At 67.3% G+C, this 15964-nt stretch overlaps 3 protein-coding genes across 3 annotated transcripts; all 3 read right to left on the bottom strand.

Moving 5' to 3' along the window:
• Positions 1–472: 472 nt before the first annotated feature.
• On the bottom strand, positions 473–4039 carry TUT1 (terminal uridylyl transferase 1, U6 snRNA-specific). Its single transcript, XM_068668280.1, has 9 exons — positions 3710–4039; positions 3448–3638; positions 2940–3143; positions 2709–2823; positions 2303–2624; positions 2116–2225; positions 1908–2030; positions 1729–1821; positions 473–1638 (listed from the first exon to the last, which is right to left on the bottom strand). Exons 1-9 carry the CDS (start codon positions 3858–3860, stop codon positions 563–565), a joined length of 2385 nt encoding a protein of 794 aa, XP_068524381.1. The 5' UTR covers positions 3861–4039; the 3' UTR covers positions 473–562.
• Positions 4040–4285: 246 nt separating this feature from the next.
• On the bottom strand, positions 4286–10922 carry MTA2 (metastasis associated 1 family member 2). Its single transcript, XM_068668281.1, is given in 19 exon segments — positions 4286–4579; positions 4678–4827; positions 5246–5390; positions 5967–6033; positions 6035–6057; positions 6136–6364; positions 6450–6589; positions 6801–6898; positions 6994–7052; positions 7152–7226; positions 7326–7514; positions 8046–8145; positions 8241–8343; positions 8429–8546; positions 8658–8721; positions 8822–8939; positions 9535–9628; positions 9733–9800; positions 10434–10922. Coding segments are annotated over 19 exon segments (2037 nt in total). The 5' UTR covers positions 10462–10922; the 3' UTR covers positions 4286–4410.
• A 156-nt stretch (positions 10923–11078) lies between these two features.
• On the bottom strand, positions 11079–15653 carry EML3 (EMAP like 3; the record flags this gene model as incomplete). Its single annotated transcript, XM_068668298.1, is given in 18 exon segments — positions 11079–11344; positions 12044–12174; positions 12571–12582; positions 12585–12668; positions 12765–12852; positions 12945–13042; positions 13143–13232; positions 13340–13406; positions 13498–13629; positions 13719–13823; positions 13825–13845; positions 14145–14296; positions 14379–14508; positions 14602–14736; positions 14819–14914; positions 15109–15219; positions 15321–15390; positions 15490–15653. Coding segments are annotated over 18 exon segments (1854 nt in total), but the record flags the coding sequence as incomplete, so codon positions are not given.
• Between the last annotated feature and the right edge of the window lie 311 nt (positions 15654–15964).

Genomic DNA, 15964 nt, shown 5'->3' with positions numbered 1-15964 from the left:
GAGGAGGGTGAGCCAATGGGGGCGCGGTATGCAAATAGCGATGGAGGGTGGGGAAAGAAGAGGGGTTATGGTAATGAGGGGGCGTGCGCTGCTCGCGGGGGCTGCCGGGAGCGCCGCCACCAGGAAAACGGCGCTCGGCGGGGCGGAGAGGGGGGGGGAAAGTGGGGAAGAGAGGCGCTGAGACGCGGTGCAAAGGGCGGAGAACACGGGGGGGCAAGGGGGGAACACGGGGCCGGTGACCTCGCCGTGAGTGCGGTAGTAGGGAGAGGTGATAGGGGCGTAACGGGGAACAGCGCCCCCTCTCGTCTTCGGTGTCCCCCATGTTAATGCGCTTGGATTAAAGTATTGCATTATTAAAGGTCAGTAAAACATCCATTATTGACATTAAATTATATTAATATCAATATATTAGTTATTAATGTTCAAATATTAATTAAGCTCCCCGTTACGCATCCTCACTTCAACACCAGCGCTGCTCCAACGCGGGCCTTTATTGTAAAAAGCATAAGAAAATAAGTCATCAATTCCATAAATTCCCTCCCCCCACTCCCCGCTGCCCCCCTCAGCTCTGGGGGGCTGCGCCCGGCCCCCAGCCCAGGCGGCGCCGCAGGGCAGGGGGCAGGAAAGCCTGCAGGAAATGGAAGAAGTCCCTGAAGAGCGGCCCCGGGGCCGGGCTGGGGGTGAGGCGAAGCAGCACCCGCGGCTCCCGCCGCCCCCCTCCTGCCAGCCGGGCGCTGGCCTCGAAGCGCAGCAGCGGCTCCGGCGGCCGGGCGGCTCCCTCGTGCTGCACGATGGCCTCTGACACCTTCTGCTCCAGCTCCAGCGAGTCCCCCCCTTCCTCGGGCTCCTCGGGGCTGGCCCCGTGCAGGAGCTGCCGGCGCAGGCGGCGGCGGCCCGTCCACACGTGGTGCCAGACGGTACAGCTCCAGCTCGCCACCACCTCCTCCTCCTCCTCCTCCTTCTCCTCATCCTCCTCTTCCTCCTGCTCGGGGCCATTCACCCGCGGCCTCTTGGCACGGGGCGGCGCAGCACCGTCCGTCCCATCAGGCTGGGGCCGCTTGGAGGCTGTGGGTGGCTCCTCCACTCCTGCGGTGTCACCTGGTGGCTCCTTACCCCCTACAGGGTCCTGGGGGAGGCTTTGCCCCGCTCTTGGGGCTCCCAGCTGCTTGGGGGGCTTCCCTGGGGTGCAGCCGCAGAGGAGGACGTCACGCAGCACGAAGGCGATGCCGGCGCAGATCTCCTTGAAGCCTCCTCCAGGCTCCTCGGGGCACCAGGGGGCAGGCACGGGGATGGAGATGAGGAAGGAAGCGGCACCCGCCCCCGGTTCCACGGCGCCAGGCTGGAAAAGCCGCACCAGGCCCCAGCCCCGGCCCTTGGTGGACTTGCAGCGGTACTGCAGGCTGCGGCAGTACTTGGCGGCGGCGCGGCAGCAGTGCCCCAAGCGCGCCGCCGTCTTCTCGGTGACGTTGGCCGCCACGTTGTGGCTCAGCTCGAAAGGGTCCTGCAGGTTGAGGGATCCCTGCTTGAAAAGCTCGCCGGCCTCCGGCAGCGGCAGCGCCCGGCCCTCCCGCAGCGACAGCACTTGGCCCGAGAAGTCGAAGTCCCCGAAAACGCAGAAGAATTCGGCCAGCAGCGAGCCTGGGGGAGAAAAAGCAGCGAGGGCAGCGCTGGGGGCCTCAATATTGGGGTCCTCAGCCCCACCGCCTTCCTCCGACCCCAAAAGCTCACTGGGGCTCTCACTGTTGGCACTGGGCTCCAGCAACGCCGCGTCCCGGGGGAAGCTGCAGTCCCAGCCGGCCACCACGACGCGGTCCTCATCGCCTAAAAGAAAGAAAATCCTTAAAAAATAAACAAAACAAAAAGCCCTGCTGGACAGACGGACGGACAGACGGATGGAAGGGCCCTACCTGCCAGCTCCCGCAGCTGGGCAACCGCGGGCAGCACCGGGGGGCTGCGGGTCTGCAGGAAGAACAGCACCAGCAGCGTCAGCGCGTAGTTGGTGAGGAGGGGGCCGCCCCCGGCGGGGTTTCCTGAGGTGGGGGCGTACAGCATCAGAGAGGCCCCGCGCACCCCCCAAGTGCCAAACTCTGCGCAGAACCCCCCAGCCACACTCACCTGCCAAACCTTGCTGCTTGGCCCACAGCCTCACGGCGTAGCCCAGCGGCCGCACGCGCTCGTCCGCCTCGCCGCAGAGCCGCAGGAACCGCGTGTTGTGCAGCGCCAGCCTGTGGGGAGGGGACACAGGGGGGGTCACAAAACAAGGAGGGGGCCGGACGCGCACCCCCCTGCACGCCCCCCAGACCTGTTATCGACGGAGATGTCGCCCGCTAAACCTGACTGCTTGTGGCTGAACTTGACGACGGGGCGGCGGGCGGTGGGCACGGCGTGGACGCGGCGCACGCCCGGCACGCAGCGGCGCAGCACGGCCGCCACCAGCTCCAGCAGCTCCGGGGGCGAGGCCGACGCCAAGTCGATGTCGCTCAGGATGGATTCTTCTGCCCCGGGGCTTCCCCGGGCCGAGCTCTGCAGGGATTTGGTGGGCTCCAAGTCGAGGAGCAGGTCCAGGTCGCAGCCGTGGGCGTCAAAGCCGTTGACGGAGGAGCCAAAAGGCAGCACGGAGCAGCCTGGCCGGGAGGAGACGATGCCTGCGGTCACCCCAGGGCCACGCCAGGCTCCCTGCACACCCCACGGGACAAACGGGGACTCACCGGGGAAGAATTCGGAGAAAACCTCCTGAAAGAGCGCGACCAGGAGGTGTCGCAGGCGCCGCTCGCCCTCGCTCAACTCCAGCAGCCCCACCAGCTGCTCCATCTGCGCGTCCACCTGTGGGGAGAAGCCTCGTCGCCGGCCCCACGCGCCCCAAAACACCCCACTGGCCCTCCCTGACCCCGAATCCCCCCCGGGGACCTCCCACGAGGGATCCCGAGCCTCCAGCTCACATCGTTGGCCTGGCACAAGGCCCGCTCCAGCTGCCCGGCGCCGAGGGGCTCCCGGTGGGCGCCGCGTCCCGGCGAAGGGCGGGCGAAATCTTTTTGCTCCCGGGGCCGGACGCGGAGGCTCCGCCCGGCCAAGGCATGCTGGGGCTGCGCCAACGCCTGCTCGCGGCTCGCCGCCTCCCGCAGTTCCACGATGGCGTAGGCACCCTGAGGGAGGGTTGAGGGGGGACAAATGTCAGCCCCCCGGGGTCCCCTCCCCATTCCTGGTGCCCCTTCCCATTGCTCTTCCAGTTCCCGGTGCCCCCTCCCCATTAAAGTTGTCCCCTCCCAGTGCCCCATCCCCGTTCCTCTTCCCCATTCCCAGTGCCCCTTCCCTGTTCCCGGTGCCTTCTCCCAGTCCCCGGAGCCCCCTCCCCGTTCCCTCTCCCAGTTCCTAGTGCCCTCCCCATTACTGCTGCCTCCTCCCAGTGCCCCCTCCCCGTTCCCGGTGCCCCCTCCCCGTTCCCGGTACCTTCTCCTTATCCATCACCACCGCCACCACCTCCCCGAAGGCCCCGAAGTAGGCTGCGAGCTCCTCGGCCGCCGTGCCCCGGGCGAAGCCGCTGACGAAGAGGCTCCGTTGCTCCTGCGCCCGCCGCTCGGCCCGGAGGCTCCGCAGCCGCTGGTGCTTCTTCCCCCGGAGGTGCTCGGCCAGGCTGGGCCCTGAGGCGGCGCCGTTAGCCCGGAACGGCCCCGGTGCGGCCTCTTCCCCCCCCGGTGCCCCCCTCACTCACGGTTGGCCGCCGCCACCTGGCACAAGCGGCAGCGGAAGCCGCCCCGAGGCAGCGGCTCCACGTCCGGATCCGCTTCCGGGGGCAGCTCCGGGGCCGGGCTGGGCCCCGCCGCCGTTACCGGCTCCGGGCCGGGGCCGCCGTCCCCGTCCATGGCGGAGAAACCGCTCGGCGGCTACTTCCGGGCGGTCCTGAGGGAACTTCCGGTCCGCACCGCCGGGTTCCCCCCACACACCCTCCTCCCCTTCCAGCGGTCCGCCCGCTTTCAGCTTCCCCCACACTCGGAAACCAGCTCCCTTAGCACAAAGGTTCCGCCCGAAGGTTCTGCCCCGAAGGTTCCCCGACGCCCCCCCCCCCCCGGTACCGTTTTCTGGGTGGGGGTGGGGAAGAGGGGTGGGGGGCGGTACAAAGAGGGGGGTGGCAGGTTGAAGAAAAGCCGTCGGTTTATTTCCTGTCGCTACAGAACCGGGACAGCCCGAGATACAAAACCGGGGGGCGTCGCTCCACGTACAAAAGGGTCCCACGGGGTGGGGGGGGGGGTGGGGGGGAAGGGGGTGGGGGGAGGGCAGCGTTTCCCCCCCACCCCCCACCGCCCACCCCCCAGCCCCCAAAACCCGCGCGGTTTCTATGGAAATAAAAAAAATACAAAAGGGATGCGGCGAGGGACAGGGGGAGGGGGTGTGGGGGAGGTGTGTGTGGGGGGGTCAGTCCTCGAGGACGATCGGCTCCGAGGTGCTGGCGGGGTGGGGGGGCGGGGGGGGCGCCAGGGCCCCCCCGGGCCGCAGGGGCAGCCCCGGCTTCACCTTGAGGGGCAGGTTGGGGCGGCGGGCAGCGCGGCGCAGCTCCAGGTGGGTCAGCGCCTTCCGCAGGGCCCTGGGGAGGGGGGAAAAAAATTGGGGTTAGAAAGGGTGGGTTTGGGGTTTTGGGGGCGAGGAGTCCCCCCCCCATGACCTCCCCCCCCAAAACCTTACCGGGTGTCCTTGGTGGCCACGAAGACGACGGGGTTGGGGGCGTCGGCGGGGTTCAGCTTCTGGCGCTTGCTGGCGGGGGGGGGGCCCGGCCCGCAGCCCCCCCGCCAGGGGCCGCCCATTGGCCGAGAAGGGGACCCCCGAGGCCCCCACCTGCATGGGGAGGAAGGGGGGGTGGAGCTCCCATCAGGCCCCGCCCACCCACCTCAGCCTCCACCAATCGCCAGCCGCCCTCCATCTCCCAGCCCCGCCCCCCTTCAATCAGTGACCTGTCAATCACCCCCGTGCAGCACACCCACCCTGTCAATCACTCCCATCCCACACCCACTATTGGACACGCCCCTCCATAGGCCCCCCTCCAATAGGCCCCGCCCCTCCCACCTGTCAATCACCTCCACTGGCCCCTCCCCACAGCCACACCCCCTCTCATAGGCCCCCTCCCACTCCCCAAGCCCCCACCCCTTTCCCATACCCCTACCCCCTCCCCCTCCCTCACCTGTCAATCACCTTCCCTTGGCCCTGCCCCCTCCCCTTGGCCCTGCCCCCTCCCCTTGGCCCCCACCCCTCTTACCCGGGGGGGGCGGTGGCCCTCGGCCGCCCCCTCGTAGCCCCGCTTGCCCCCAGCCCCACCAGCCCCCGGCTCTGGCTCAGCTGGTTGCGGTTGATGGGGGTCTTGGTGCCCCTCGGGGTCTTCGGCTTCAGGGGGGCCTGGGCCGCTGGGGATGGGGGCAAGGGGGGGGCTCAGGGGGTGCTGTCCCCCCCCCAGATATAGGGGGAGGACCCTCCCTAAAGCCCTCCTAAGCCCCCCCCAGCCCTCTGCGAGTACCCAAAGGCCCCATTGGGGGGGGAGCATAGGGGGGGCCCCCAAAAATCCTAAGGGGGGGAGGGGGCCCCAAAAATCCCATGGTGGGGGGAAAGAGGGACCCCTAACCCCCTAGGGACACAGAAGGGGCTCCCAAAAATGCCATGGGGTTGGAAAGGGGCCCCCAGAAACCCCATGGGGGACAGAAGGGGGCCCCCAAACCCCCCTCAGGACACAAAAAGGGGGACCCCAAATCCCCCTCTGGCATGGAAAGGGGTCCCCAGACCCCCTCCAAACCCCTCGGGACATAGAAAAGGGGCCCCCCAAACCCCTTGGGGCACAGAAGGGGACCACCAAACCCCCCCCAGGACACAGAAGGGGACCCCCCAAACCCCCTCCAAACCCCTTGGGACATAGAAAGGGGCCCCCAAACCCCTCCTGGGGCACAGAAGGGGGCCCCCCAAGCCCCAACCCCCCCCCAGCCTCTCACCCAGCTCCTTGACGATGGCGGCCAGGGGGAGCCGCGCCAGCGGGTGGATCTTGAGGGGCGCCTTGGCGGGCTTTGGGGAGCCGGATGGAGCCTGGGGGAGGCACGGGGTGAGTGGCAACCCCCCCTTGGGGGGGACTCCCTCACCCCCCCCGGCCCCAAAAAACCCTACACTCGGCCTTGATGGCGTTGGCGTTGATGGGGGCGTAGGGGCGGCGGGCGGCGCGCCGGGGCTGCAGGACGTCGCGGCAGAGGCGGCGGGCCAGGCGGGTGAGGCGGGTGGTCTGCAGGAGGAAGGTCTGGCGGTTTTTGGCCAGCAGCTTGGCCCGGCTGGCGCTGGTGGTGTAGGGCGAGAGGCTCTGGGCTTCGGGCCGGGAGAGGTGGCCGCGGGAGTGAGGCTCCTGGAATAACGGGGGGGGGGAAAAACGGGGGTTAAATAGGGCGGGGGGCTGCGGGGATCCCCTCTCGGGCGGTCCCGGGGCTCACCGAGGCGCTGCGCGCTGCCCCCTCCAGCTGGGTGGGGGTCTTGAGCCCCCCGTATTTCTTCCAGTAGATCCAGCAGGAGGCGCAGAGGCGGCACTGCATGTTGGGGGGGCCCCAGGCGTACCACTGGGCCGACTGGGTGGCTGGGGGTGGGGGGGACACAAAAAAAGTGTTAAAAAAAACCCACAGGCAATGGGACCCCCGCTTTGGGCACCGCAGCCAGCCCCAAACCACCCCCAGCCCCACAAAACCCTGCCCTGCAGCCCCCCCACCCCTCAGCCATGCTCTGATCCCCCCCCGGACCCTTTTAACCCCCCCCAAAATCCTTTCCCCCCTCCCCCCCCCAAAACTGACTGTGGCAGCTCTCGCAGGTCAGCCCCTTCTGGAAGCCGGCCCCGTTCATGCCGGGTTTGGAGCCCACCGAGATGATCTGGTTGGGGTTCGGCTTCGTGCTGGGGGGGGGGAGGTAAAAAAGGGGTGGTCAGGGGAGGCCGGGGGGGGCTTCTTGTCCTCCTCACGCCTGCAGAAAGCCCCCCCCTGCACTCACTAGGTGGGGATGTAGACTTGCTTCAGCTTGCTGTCCGCCTCCGCCGCCTTCAGCCTCTTCTGCGAGCCAATGGGGAGTTAAAAGGGGGGGGGGGGAAACACGCAGGAACCCCCCCCAGGAAAAAAAATAGAGCCTGGGGAGGCGGGGGGCGTCCTCACCTGCTGGATGTAGCGGTCGGTGGTCTTCCACATGTAGTAGAACTGCACGATGCTGGCCAAGGACTTCCAGGGCAGCTGCGGGGAGGGGAAGGGAAAGGGGGGGGTGAGGTTTTAGGCTTAAAATGGGGGGGGGAAAAATGATTCCCGGCCCGAAATCCCCCTCCTGCGGCTCACGAAGTCCTGCCGGATGTCGTTGAAGTCCTTGCCGTACTTCTCCAGGGCCTCCTCGAAGAGCATGGCCTCGGAGGCCGACCACTCCTCCATCTCGTCGCGGCACAGCACCGGCCCCCCCTGCGGCACCAGCGTGGCCATGGCCTTGGCCAGGTCGTAGCCGTTGCGCTGCAGGGTGTCCATGGCGTGGAACTGCGGGGGGGGGGCACAAAAAAAATCATCATGGAGAACCCCAAAATTTAAAGAGGAGACCCCCCCGAGGAGAGCCTGGAGCTGAGGGGAGTGGGGAGGGGATGGGGGGCAGGGGGTGGTGCACCCCCACACAGATAAATGGTTGGGAATGTGTGTCCCCCCCCCACGGGATGGAGCTCCAAAATCTTTTTTGGGGGTAGAAGGGGGTCCTAAAAAAAAAATGGGGGTAGAAGGGGGTCCCTAAAATCACATGGGGGTGGAAACGGGTCCCAAGAGAGCCATGGGGAGGCAGAAAGGGGGCCCAAAAATCCCATGGGGGGCAGAAGGGGACCCCAAAAAAAAACATGGGGGTAGAAGGGGGCCCCAAAAGTCCCATGGGGGGAAGAAGGGGGCCCTAAAAATCCCACGGGGGACAGAAAGGGGCCCCCAAAACCCCTCCAATCCCCACGGGGCACAGAAGGGGACCCCAAACCCCCCTCAGGACACAGAAGGGGACCCCAAAACCCCCTCCCACAGCCCCCCCCCCCTCACCAGCGTGATGTCCCGCGAGGCCGCGGCCGCGCTCATGTGCAGGCTGGGCTGCCGGATGGAGCTGCTGCAGTCCAGGGCACGGGCAAAGGTCCCGACGGCCCTGAAAAAGGGTAAAAAAAAAACAAGGGGGGGGTCAGAGGGACCCCAAATCTCCCCGCGACCCCCCCCATTTCCCAGCCCGGGGCCCCCCCTCACCGTGCCACCACCAGGAACTGGTCGATCTGCCGGTCCGTCAGGGGGTTGTCGGGGTCCCACACCTTCATCTCCATCTTCTGCTGGTTCCTGTTGTCCGACTCACCTTCAGAAGAGCAGGAAGATTTTTTTTCGGGGGGGGGGGGCAGGCAGAGAAGCCCCCCACCCTGTCACAGAGCCCCCCCCCAAACCTTCAGCCAGCCGGTCGGGGATCTCAGCCTGGTACTTGCAGCCCACGCGGATCTCGCCCTGGTCGGCCAGGAGGGTTTTTTGGACGGGGTCGAAGACCAACGAGTAGAAAAAACAGTCCTGGGGGGGACCAAAAAAATAATAAAGGGCTCAGCCGGGTGCTGGGGGGGGGGACACAGTTTTAATTACACCCTCCCCCCCCCAAAAAAAACAACAGGGGGGGGGGCTCACCTCCTTCTCCAGGTACTGCCCCAGGATGTCGGTCTCATTGAGCAGCGTCACGCTGCACTTCCCACTGCGGGGGGGGGGGGGGGGGGGAAATAAAGAAAGGGGGGGTTAAAAATGGGGGAGGCACAAGGAAAAGAAGGAAAAGGCCCCCCCGGAGGCCCCCGCACCGTATGTGGGTGGCCGGCAGCGACTCGAACTGGCGGGAGAGGAAAAGCTCGCGGTGCTTCAGCTGGTGCCGCTGCTGCTCCGTCATGGGGGGCTGCTTCGACTCCTCCTCGAATTCTCCTGGTAGGGGGGGGGAAAAAAAAGGGATGTGGGGGGGGTCGTTGCCCACCCCCAACAACGCTCAAACCCCCCCTCCGGGGGTGTGCCGGAGAGGGAATAAAAAAAAAAGGGGGGGAGGGCACAACCCAGCTTGATTCACGCATAAAATACCGCGGGGGGGGGGGGAAAGACCCCCCCAGAAGCCCTCCCCCAACTTGAAGGAGGGTTGGGGACCCCCTGCTTGCCCCCCCCCTTTTATTTCTGCGCCCCCCCACACACATTTCATCCAAAGATCCCAAGGAGTTTCCACCACTGAACCCGCAGTGTGTCCCCCCCCAAAAAATAAATTCCCAAGCCCCCCCCCCAGGTGGAAAACAGCCTGAAAATGGCGGTGGGGGGGCACCTGGGATCAAATTGGGGGGGGCATAACCCCCCCACACCCCCATCAGGGAGCCGAGAGCCCCTCGGGGTGGGGGGGTGCAGCGAGCCCGGATCTGCCCCCACCACCCCCCCCCAGCCCCCGAGGGGGGGGGGGTGAAAATTAAAAAATGGGAGGGGGAAAGGGGGCGGGGCAGAAGCAGAGGTCCTCCCCCCCCAAAAAAAATAAAGCACTCACGGGCGTTGCTGTCGGCCAAGCTGTTGAGGCTGCTGGAGATGTCGCGGCGGCGGAAGAGGCAGACGACCTTGGCCTCCACATTGCCGTTGGCGGTCTGGGGGGGGCCAAAAATAAAAAAGGGGGGGTTGTGAGGATGCTGCAGGGATTTAGGGACCCCTCCCTGGGGGTTTTTTTTTGAAGGGGGGGGGCGCCGCTCACCTTGTTGAGCTCCTCGATGCGGCGCACGAGGTAGGGGTTGCTGGAAGAGTTCTCGAAGTAGACGTAGTCTGGGGGGGGGGGGGGAGGAAATTAAGCCCCACCCCCTTTGTTTTAAGCCCCCAAGGGGGGGGGGCCAGCCGTGCCACCCCCCCCCCAGGACCCCCCCCAAAAAAGGCCCTCTTGGCCTTGCCCCCCCATCACCTTTTTGCCCCCCACCTTACTCAGGGCCCCCCCTTACCCTTCTCAAGCCCCCCCCATGTTTTGGGGACCCCCCTGACCACCCTTTTCCTGAGGACCCCCCCCCTTTTTGCCCACCCCCTCTCCCTTTTTGGGGTCCCCCCCTCCGCCTTTCACCCCCCCTCCCCTTTCTGCCCCCCCCCATTGCCCCCCCTTTTCCCTTTTGGAGCCCCTCTCCCCTTTTTGGGGTCCCCCCTTCCGTTTGTGCCCCCCCTCCTTCTTAGGCCCCCCCCTTCCTTTTTGGAATCCCCCCCCTCCTTTGATGCCCCCCCCCCCTTTTTACCCCCCCTTTCCCTTTTCAGGAACCCCCCTCTCTTTTTTGGGGTCCCCCCTCCCCTTTTCACCCCCCAACCCCCCCCCTCCCCCCTCCCCCCACCCCCTCCCCTTCCCCCCACGGCCCCCCCCAGGCCCCCCCCCGGACCCCCCCGGCCCCCAGGACCCCCCCCGTCCCCCCCCCGTCTCACCGCCGACGCGGTACATGTTGGCCGCCATGGCCGCTCGGCTGGGCCGCGCTACCCCCGGGCCTCCATCGCCTCCCGCTCCCGCCGCCTCCGCACCGGCACCTTCGGCTCCTTCCGGAGAGACTTCGGCTCCTTCCGGAGCCCCCTCGGCTCTTTCCGGAGCCCCCTCGGCTCTTTCCGGAGCCCTTCGGCTCTTTCCCGAACCGCTTCGCTGCAGCCTCGGGAGCTTTCGGAAAGGCTCGGCTCTTATCGGAACGGCCTCGGAGCTTTCCGGAGACGCTCGACTCTTTTCCGAACGTCTCCGCTGCCGCGTTCGGGAGCTTTCGGAGCGGGCTCGGAAATCTTCGGAGGGAGCTCGGGAAGCAGTTCGGGAATCTCCGGAGCACCTTCGGCTTCTTCCGGAAGGGCCTCGGTAAGTTCCGCCGGAGCCCCGAGCGCTTCAGGAGCGCGGTTCGGGTATCTCCGGAACACCTTCGGGTATTTCCGGAACACCTTCGGGATCCGATCCCCACCCCCCCCCCCCACGAGCGCTTCCGGCACGGAGCCGTTCGCTCTCCCGCCGCTTCCGGGAAACGGGCGGCCGCTTCCGGCTCCGGACCGGAAGCGGGGCCCGGTAACGGCGGCAGGAAGCAGGCGGGGAGCCGGGCGCCCGCTCCAAGGCTTTATTTAAAGGGGTGGGGGGTAAAAAATTGAGGGGGGGGGGGGCCGGGGCCCCCCTGGTCCCGTAACGGGGTAACGGGGGGGCCTCAACGGGGCTCCGCGGCCCCCCCGGCGGGCACCGGCGGCCCCCCCAGCACCCGCCACTGGAAGACGCCGGTGTCCTTGCCCCCCAGCGACACCAGGTGCCCGTCGTCGTGGGTGAAGCGCACGTTGGTGACGTGGCTGCCGTGGCCCCCGTAGACGTGGCTGGGAGCCTGTGGGGGGGGGGGGGCGTGTGGGAGCGTGCGCGTGGGAGCGTGAACACACGGGTGGGAGCGTGTCAGAGCGTGCACACGCGTGTAGGAGCGTGTGCTGGCAGGGAGGAGCGTGTGGGAGCGTGCACAAAGCTAAAGGAGCGTGCACACGTGGGGGGGAGCATGTGCACGTGTGTGAGTGTGCACGCGTGTGCAGGAGCATGAACACGTGGAGCGTGCACACACAGGAGTGTGCACACATGCAGGAGCACACGCATGCATGTAGGAGCGTGAACACACGTGTAAGAGCGTGTAGTTGCACGTGGGAGTGTGCACACACGTGTGAGCATGAGCATGCACACATAGGAGCCTGCACACGTGTGTATAAGCATGAGTACACGCCCGTGGCAGCGTGCACACCCACCCGAGCGTGCCCACGTGCAGCCCGGCACACGTGTGCATGTGGCATGCACCCAGCCCCCCCCGGTGCACACCCATGTGTCCCTGTGCACCCCCCCACGTCCCATGCACCCCCACGTGTCCCGTGCACACGCATGTGCCCCGTGCATCCCCTCCCCTTGCACACGCGTGTGCCCCCCACCTCCCCATGCACCCCCCAGCCCCCTCCCTCCCCCCCATTCCCCCTCCCCATGCACCCCCCTTGCCCTCCCAGCCCCCTCCCCATGTAAGGAGCCCCCCCCCCCGGCCCCCCCAGCCCACCTTGGGGCGGGCGCAGGGGTACTGGAAGAGGTGCACCTTGCAGAAGTCGTCGGCCACGGCCACCAGGCGCTCGTGGTGGGAGCGGCACAGGGAGTTGATGTCGGTGCCGTCCGAGCCGTCGGGCCACACGCCTGGTTGGTTTTTTTTTTGGGGGGGGGGGGGCACACAGCAAGGTCAGCCCCCCCCCCAAAAAAAAAAGTAAAAATAGCCCCGGAGCCTCCCCCAAATCACCAGAGCCCTCGCATGTACGTGCAACTCCCTGCCCGCAGGCAAATGTCTGGAGCCCCCCCAAAAAAATTCCTTAAAGCCCCCCCAAATCTCAGGACCCCCTCCCAAATCCCCTGAGCCCCCCTAAATCCCCACCCCACCCCCAAAATCCTTTGCCCCCCCCAAACCCCAGGACCCCCCCCAAAACCCCCCACCTCCCCCCAATCCCTTGACTCCCCCCAATCCCCTGCCCCCCTCCAAACCTCTTGACCCCCCCAAAAAAAAAACCAAAACCCCCCAAAACCCCCTGCCCCCCCCACCGAAGACGTGAAGCCCAGCACGCAGGTGTAGGAGGCCCACTCGCGGTCCCGGCTCTCGAAGCGGTTCCGGAGCAGTTTGCAGCCCCCGGCCACGTCCCCTGGGGGGGGGGGACAAAGTTGAGCGACCCCCCCCAGGTGCCCCCTACCCCCCTCAAATTTTTTGGGGGCCCCCCCACCCCCCGTTGCCTGCTCACAGTAGAGGATCTCGTAGTCCCCCGAGTTGGACATGACGAAGTGGCCGTCCTTGGACCAGTCCAGGTGGGTGATGAAGCTCGAGTGCCCCTGGGGGGAGGCAGGAGGGGGCATTGGGGACTTTGGGGAGGGGGGTAGGATCTTCCTTTCCCCCCCCCATTAAAAAAAGCGCCCCCCCTCACCGTGCAGCGCCCGAAGCGGGTGTACTTGCGGCCGCCCTCGGCCACGCTGTAGATGTAGATGACGTTGTCGTGGGAGCCGATGGCCAGGAAGGAGCCGTCTGCGGGACCCCAAAAGGGTTTTTTTTAGGGCTGGGGGGGTCTTAGGGGTGGGGGGGGGACACAGGAGACCCCCCCCCAGAAAGGATAAAGGGGGCTCACCGGGGGAGAAGCGCACCACCGAGAGCTGCTCGTTGCCGTCCGAGCCCCCCGCCAGTGGCTGCTGCGTCTCCGTGTCCAGCACCAGCCACCTGGGGGGGGGAGGGACACACAACACGGGGGGGGGTGTCAGGGGTCGGGGGGGGGGGGGCTCCTTGTTCCCCCCCCACACCCCCAAAATCCCCATTGGTCGCTCACACGCCCCGTCAGCAGCCCCACGACCACCACTTGGCCCCCGGGGTGGAAGTCGGCGCAGAGCCCCGTGTCCTGGAGGGGGGGGGGGGGGCACAGAGGACATCAGGGCCTTCTCTGTGCCCCCCCCCAGCCTTTATTTAACCCCCCCCCAAAAAAAATTCACCTCCAGGGCCAGGCTCCAGGCCAGGGCGTGCTCCTGCCCGTCCCACAGGCAGAGCTGCCGGTCGTGGCCGCAGGTGAGGAAGAGGCAGCGCGAGGGGTGGGTGGCGAGACCCCAAACCTCGTCCGTGTGCCCCTGGGGGGGGGGGAAAAAAGGCAGGGGGGTCACCCTGAGCCCCCCACCATGAGGGGAGACCCCCCAAAAAAAACCCCCCCAGCACCCACCTGCACGATGGGGGTGAAGCCGTCGGCCAGCGTGCCCCGCAGCAGCGCGTTGCGCGTGGTGCCCACCAGCAGCTCCTCGCCCGGCCCCTCCGCGATGGTGCGCACGGGCGCCGAAACGCTCGGGGAGCTGGGGGGGGGCCGGGGGGGTCGTGGGGGGGTTGGGGGATAAAGAGGGGAGCAGGGGGAATGGGGGGAGATGGGGGGGGACAAGGGGGAGCTGAGGGGACACCCCCAGCCCCCCTTCCCAATCCCTAACCACTCTGGGGTCTGTGGGGCGCATTATGGGGTCCCAGGGCAGATTTCAATGTCCCGGGGCAGATTTAGGGGCTCCCAGGGTGGGTTTCGGGGCTCCCGGGACAGATTTCGAGGTCCAGGGCTGGATTTTTGGGGCTCCCGGGGTAGATTTCGGGGGTCCCGCGTGCCCACCTCGGCCTCCTGCAGCAGGAGGAGCTCGGGGCTCCAGCTCAGCACCCTGCGGTCCTTGCCGCCGCCGCTCAGCACCGTCCCGTCCCGCCGGCGGCACAGCGCGAAGATGCTGCCCTCGTGCGCCCGCCTCTGCTGCCCGATCTGGTACGTCTCTGCTAAGGTGTGGGGGGGTTCAGCCCCACGGCAACCCCCCAGCTCCCCAAAACCCCCCAGTGTCCCCCCCAGCCCCCAAACCTTTGCCCCCTTTCCCCGCCGGCCCCGCGGCGCGGGTCCAGGTGAGGATGTTGCCCTCGGAGTCGCCGGTCAGCACGTCCCCGGCGGCGTCAAAAACAAAGCACTGGATGAATTTGGGCTTCTTATATTTCTGTGAGGGGGGAAAAAACAACAGCAGGCGGTGCTCGGGGGTGCCGGCCGGCCCCCCCTCTCCCCCCCCAGCCCCTTTGGGTGCCCCCCTCACCCCAAAAATGCCCTGCTTCTTGGTGAGCGCGGCCCCGCTCCAGGTCCAGAAGTAGACGTGGGATTTGCCACTGGTGATGATGCTGCCGCTGTCCTGGGGGTTGAACTCCACCGACAGCACCGACTCGTTGGTGCTCTGTGGGGTGGTTTTTTTTTTAGGGTGGGGGGTGAGGACACCCCTCTGAATCCTTGACACCCCCCCGGGACCCCCTCCTCACCTTCACTTCTGCCAGCTTGGTGCCGCGGGCGCAGTCCCACACCGACATCATGTGCTCGTTGGAATCGTCCACCACGCACAGGTGGGCGCCCTGGTCCTGGGGGGGGGACACACGGGGGGACCCCCGGGGGGGGTGGAAGGACGGGGGACAAGGGGACGGAGGGATGGGGATGGGGGGATGGAAATGGGGGGACTGGGGGACAAGGGGATGGGGTGGGGACCAAGGGACAAGGACAGAGGGACAGAAGGACAGGGGGACAAGGGGGGGGGGGTCTGGGGGGGGGCACTCACGGCCGTGGAGAAGGCGAGGGAGCCCACGCCGCGCTCGAAGCTGCCGAGGCCGATCTGCTGCAGGGTCAGCAGCGTGGCCGAGTCCCAGATGTGCACCACGGGCTGCAGCGGCTGCGGGGATTAAAAAATGGGGGGGGAGAGAAGGAAACGGGGGCTGGGCACGGGATTTGGGGGCTGGGGGGGGGCACGCAGACAGCCCCCAACCCCGTTACCTTGCCGTCCTTGTCCACGCCGGCCGCCTGCCCCGTGGCGACGCGGAGACGGTCGGGGTGCACGGCCAGGCTTTGGGGGGGGGGGGGAAACGGGGCGGTGAGAGGGGGGGATAACGGGGCTGGGGGGGCCCCCCACACCCCAAATAACCCCCTCCAGGCCGGGCTTCACCAGCGCACGCAGTCGCTGTGGCGCAGGTAGTGGCGCTGGCGGCGGAGGGGGACGTGGAGGAGGACGACGACGCAGGCGATGAAGTAAACCAGCTCGCCCGACGCCAGCACGTGCAGGTTGGAGCGGCTGTCCCGGCCCCGGTACCCGTAGCTGGGGGGGGCGAGTTAAGGGGAGAAACGGGGGACCCCCAGAAGGGGTTGGGGACAGAGACAGGACAGGGACCCCCCAAAAGGGGGATGGGGACCCCCAGGAAGGGACAGGGACGAGCAGAAGGGGTTGGGGACAGGGACGGGGGGGGGGCATAGGGACCCCCAGAAAGGGCTGGGGACAGGGTGGGGGGTCCCCAAATGCAGATGGGGACCCCCAGCCAGGGCTGGGGACCCCCAGAAGGGGTTGGGGGGGACAGGGACCCCCCCAGGAAGGAATGGGGACAAGGTGGGGGTCCCCAGGCAGGGGCAGGGGCAGGGACCTCCAG

This window comes from Anas acuta, unplaced genomic scaffold (genome assembly GCF_963932015.1).
Source record: "Anas acuta unplaced genomic scaffold, bAnaAcu1.1 SCAFFOLD_223, whole genome shotgun sequence".
Lineage (NCBI taxonomy): Eukaryota > Metazoa > Chordata > Aves > Anseriformes > Anatidae > Anas > Anas acuta.
The sequence above is the reverse complement of the archived record's forward strand: the minus strand, read 5'-3'. Positions and strand labels throughout refer to the sequence as shown.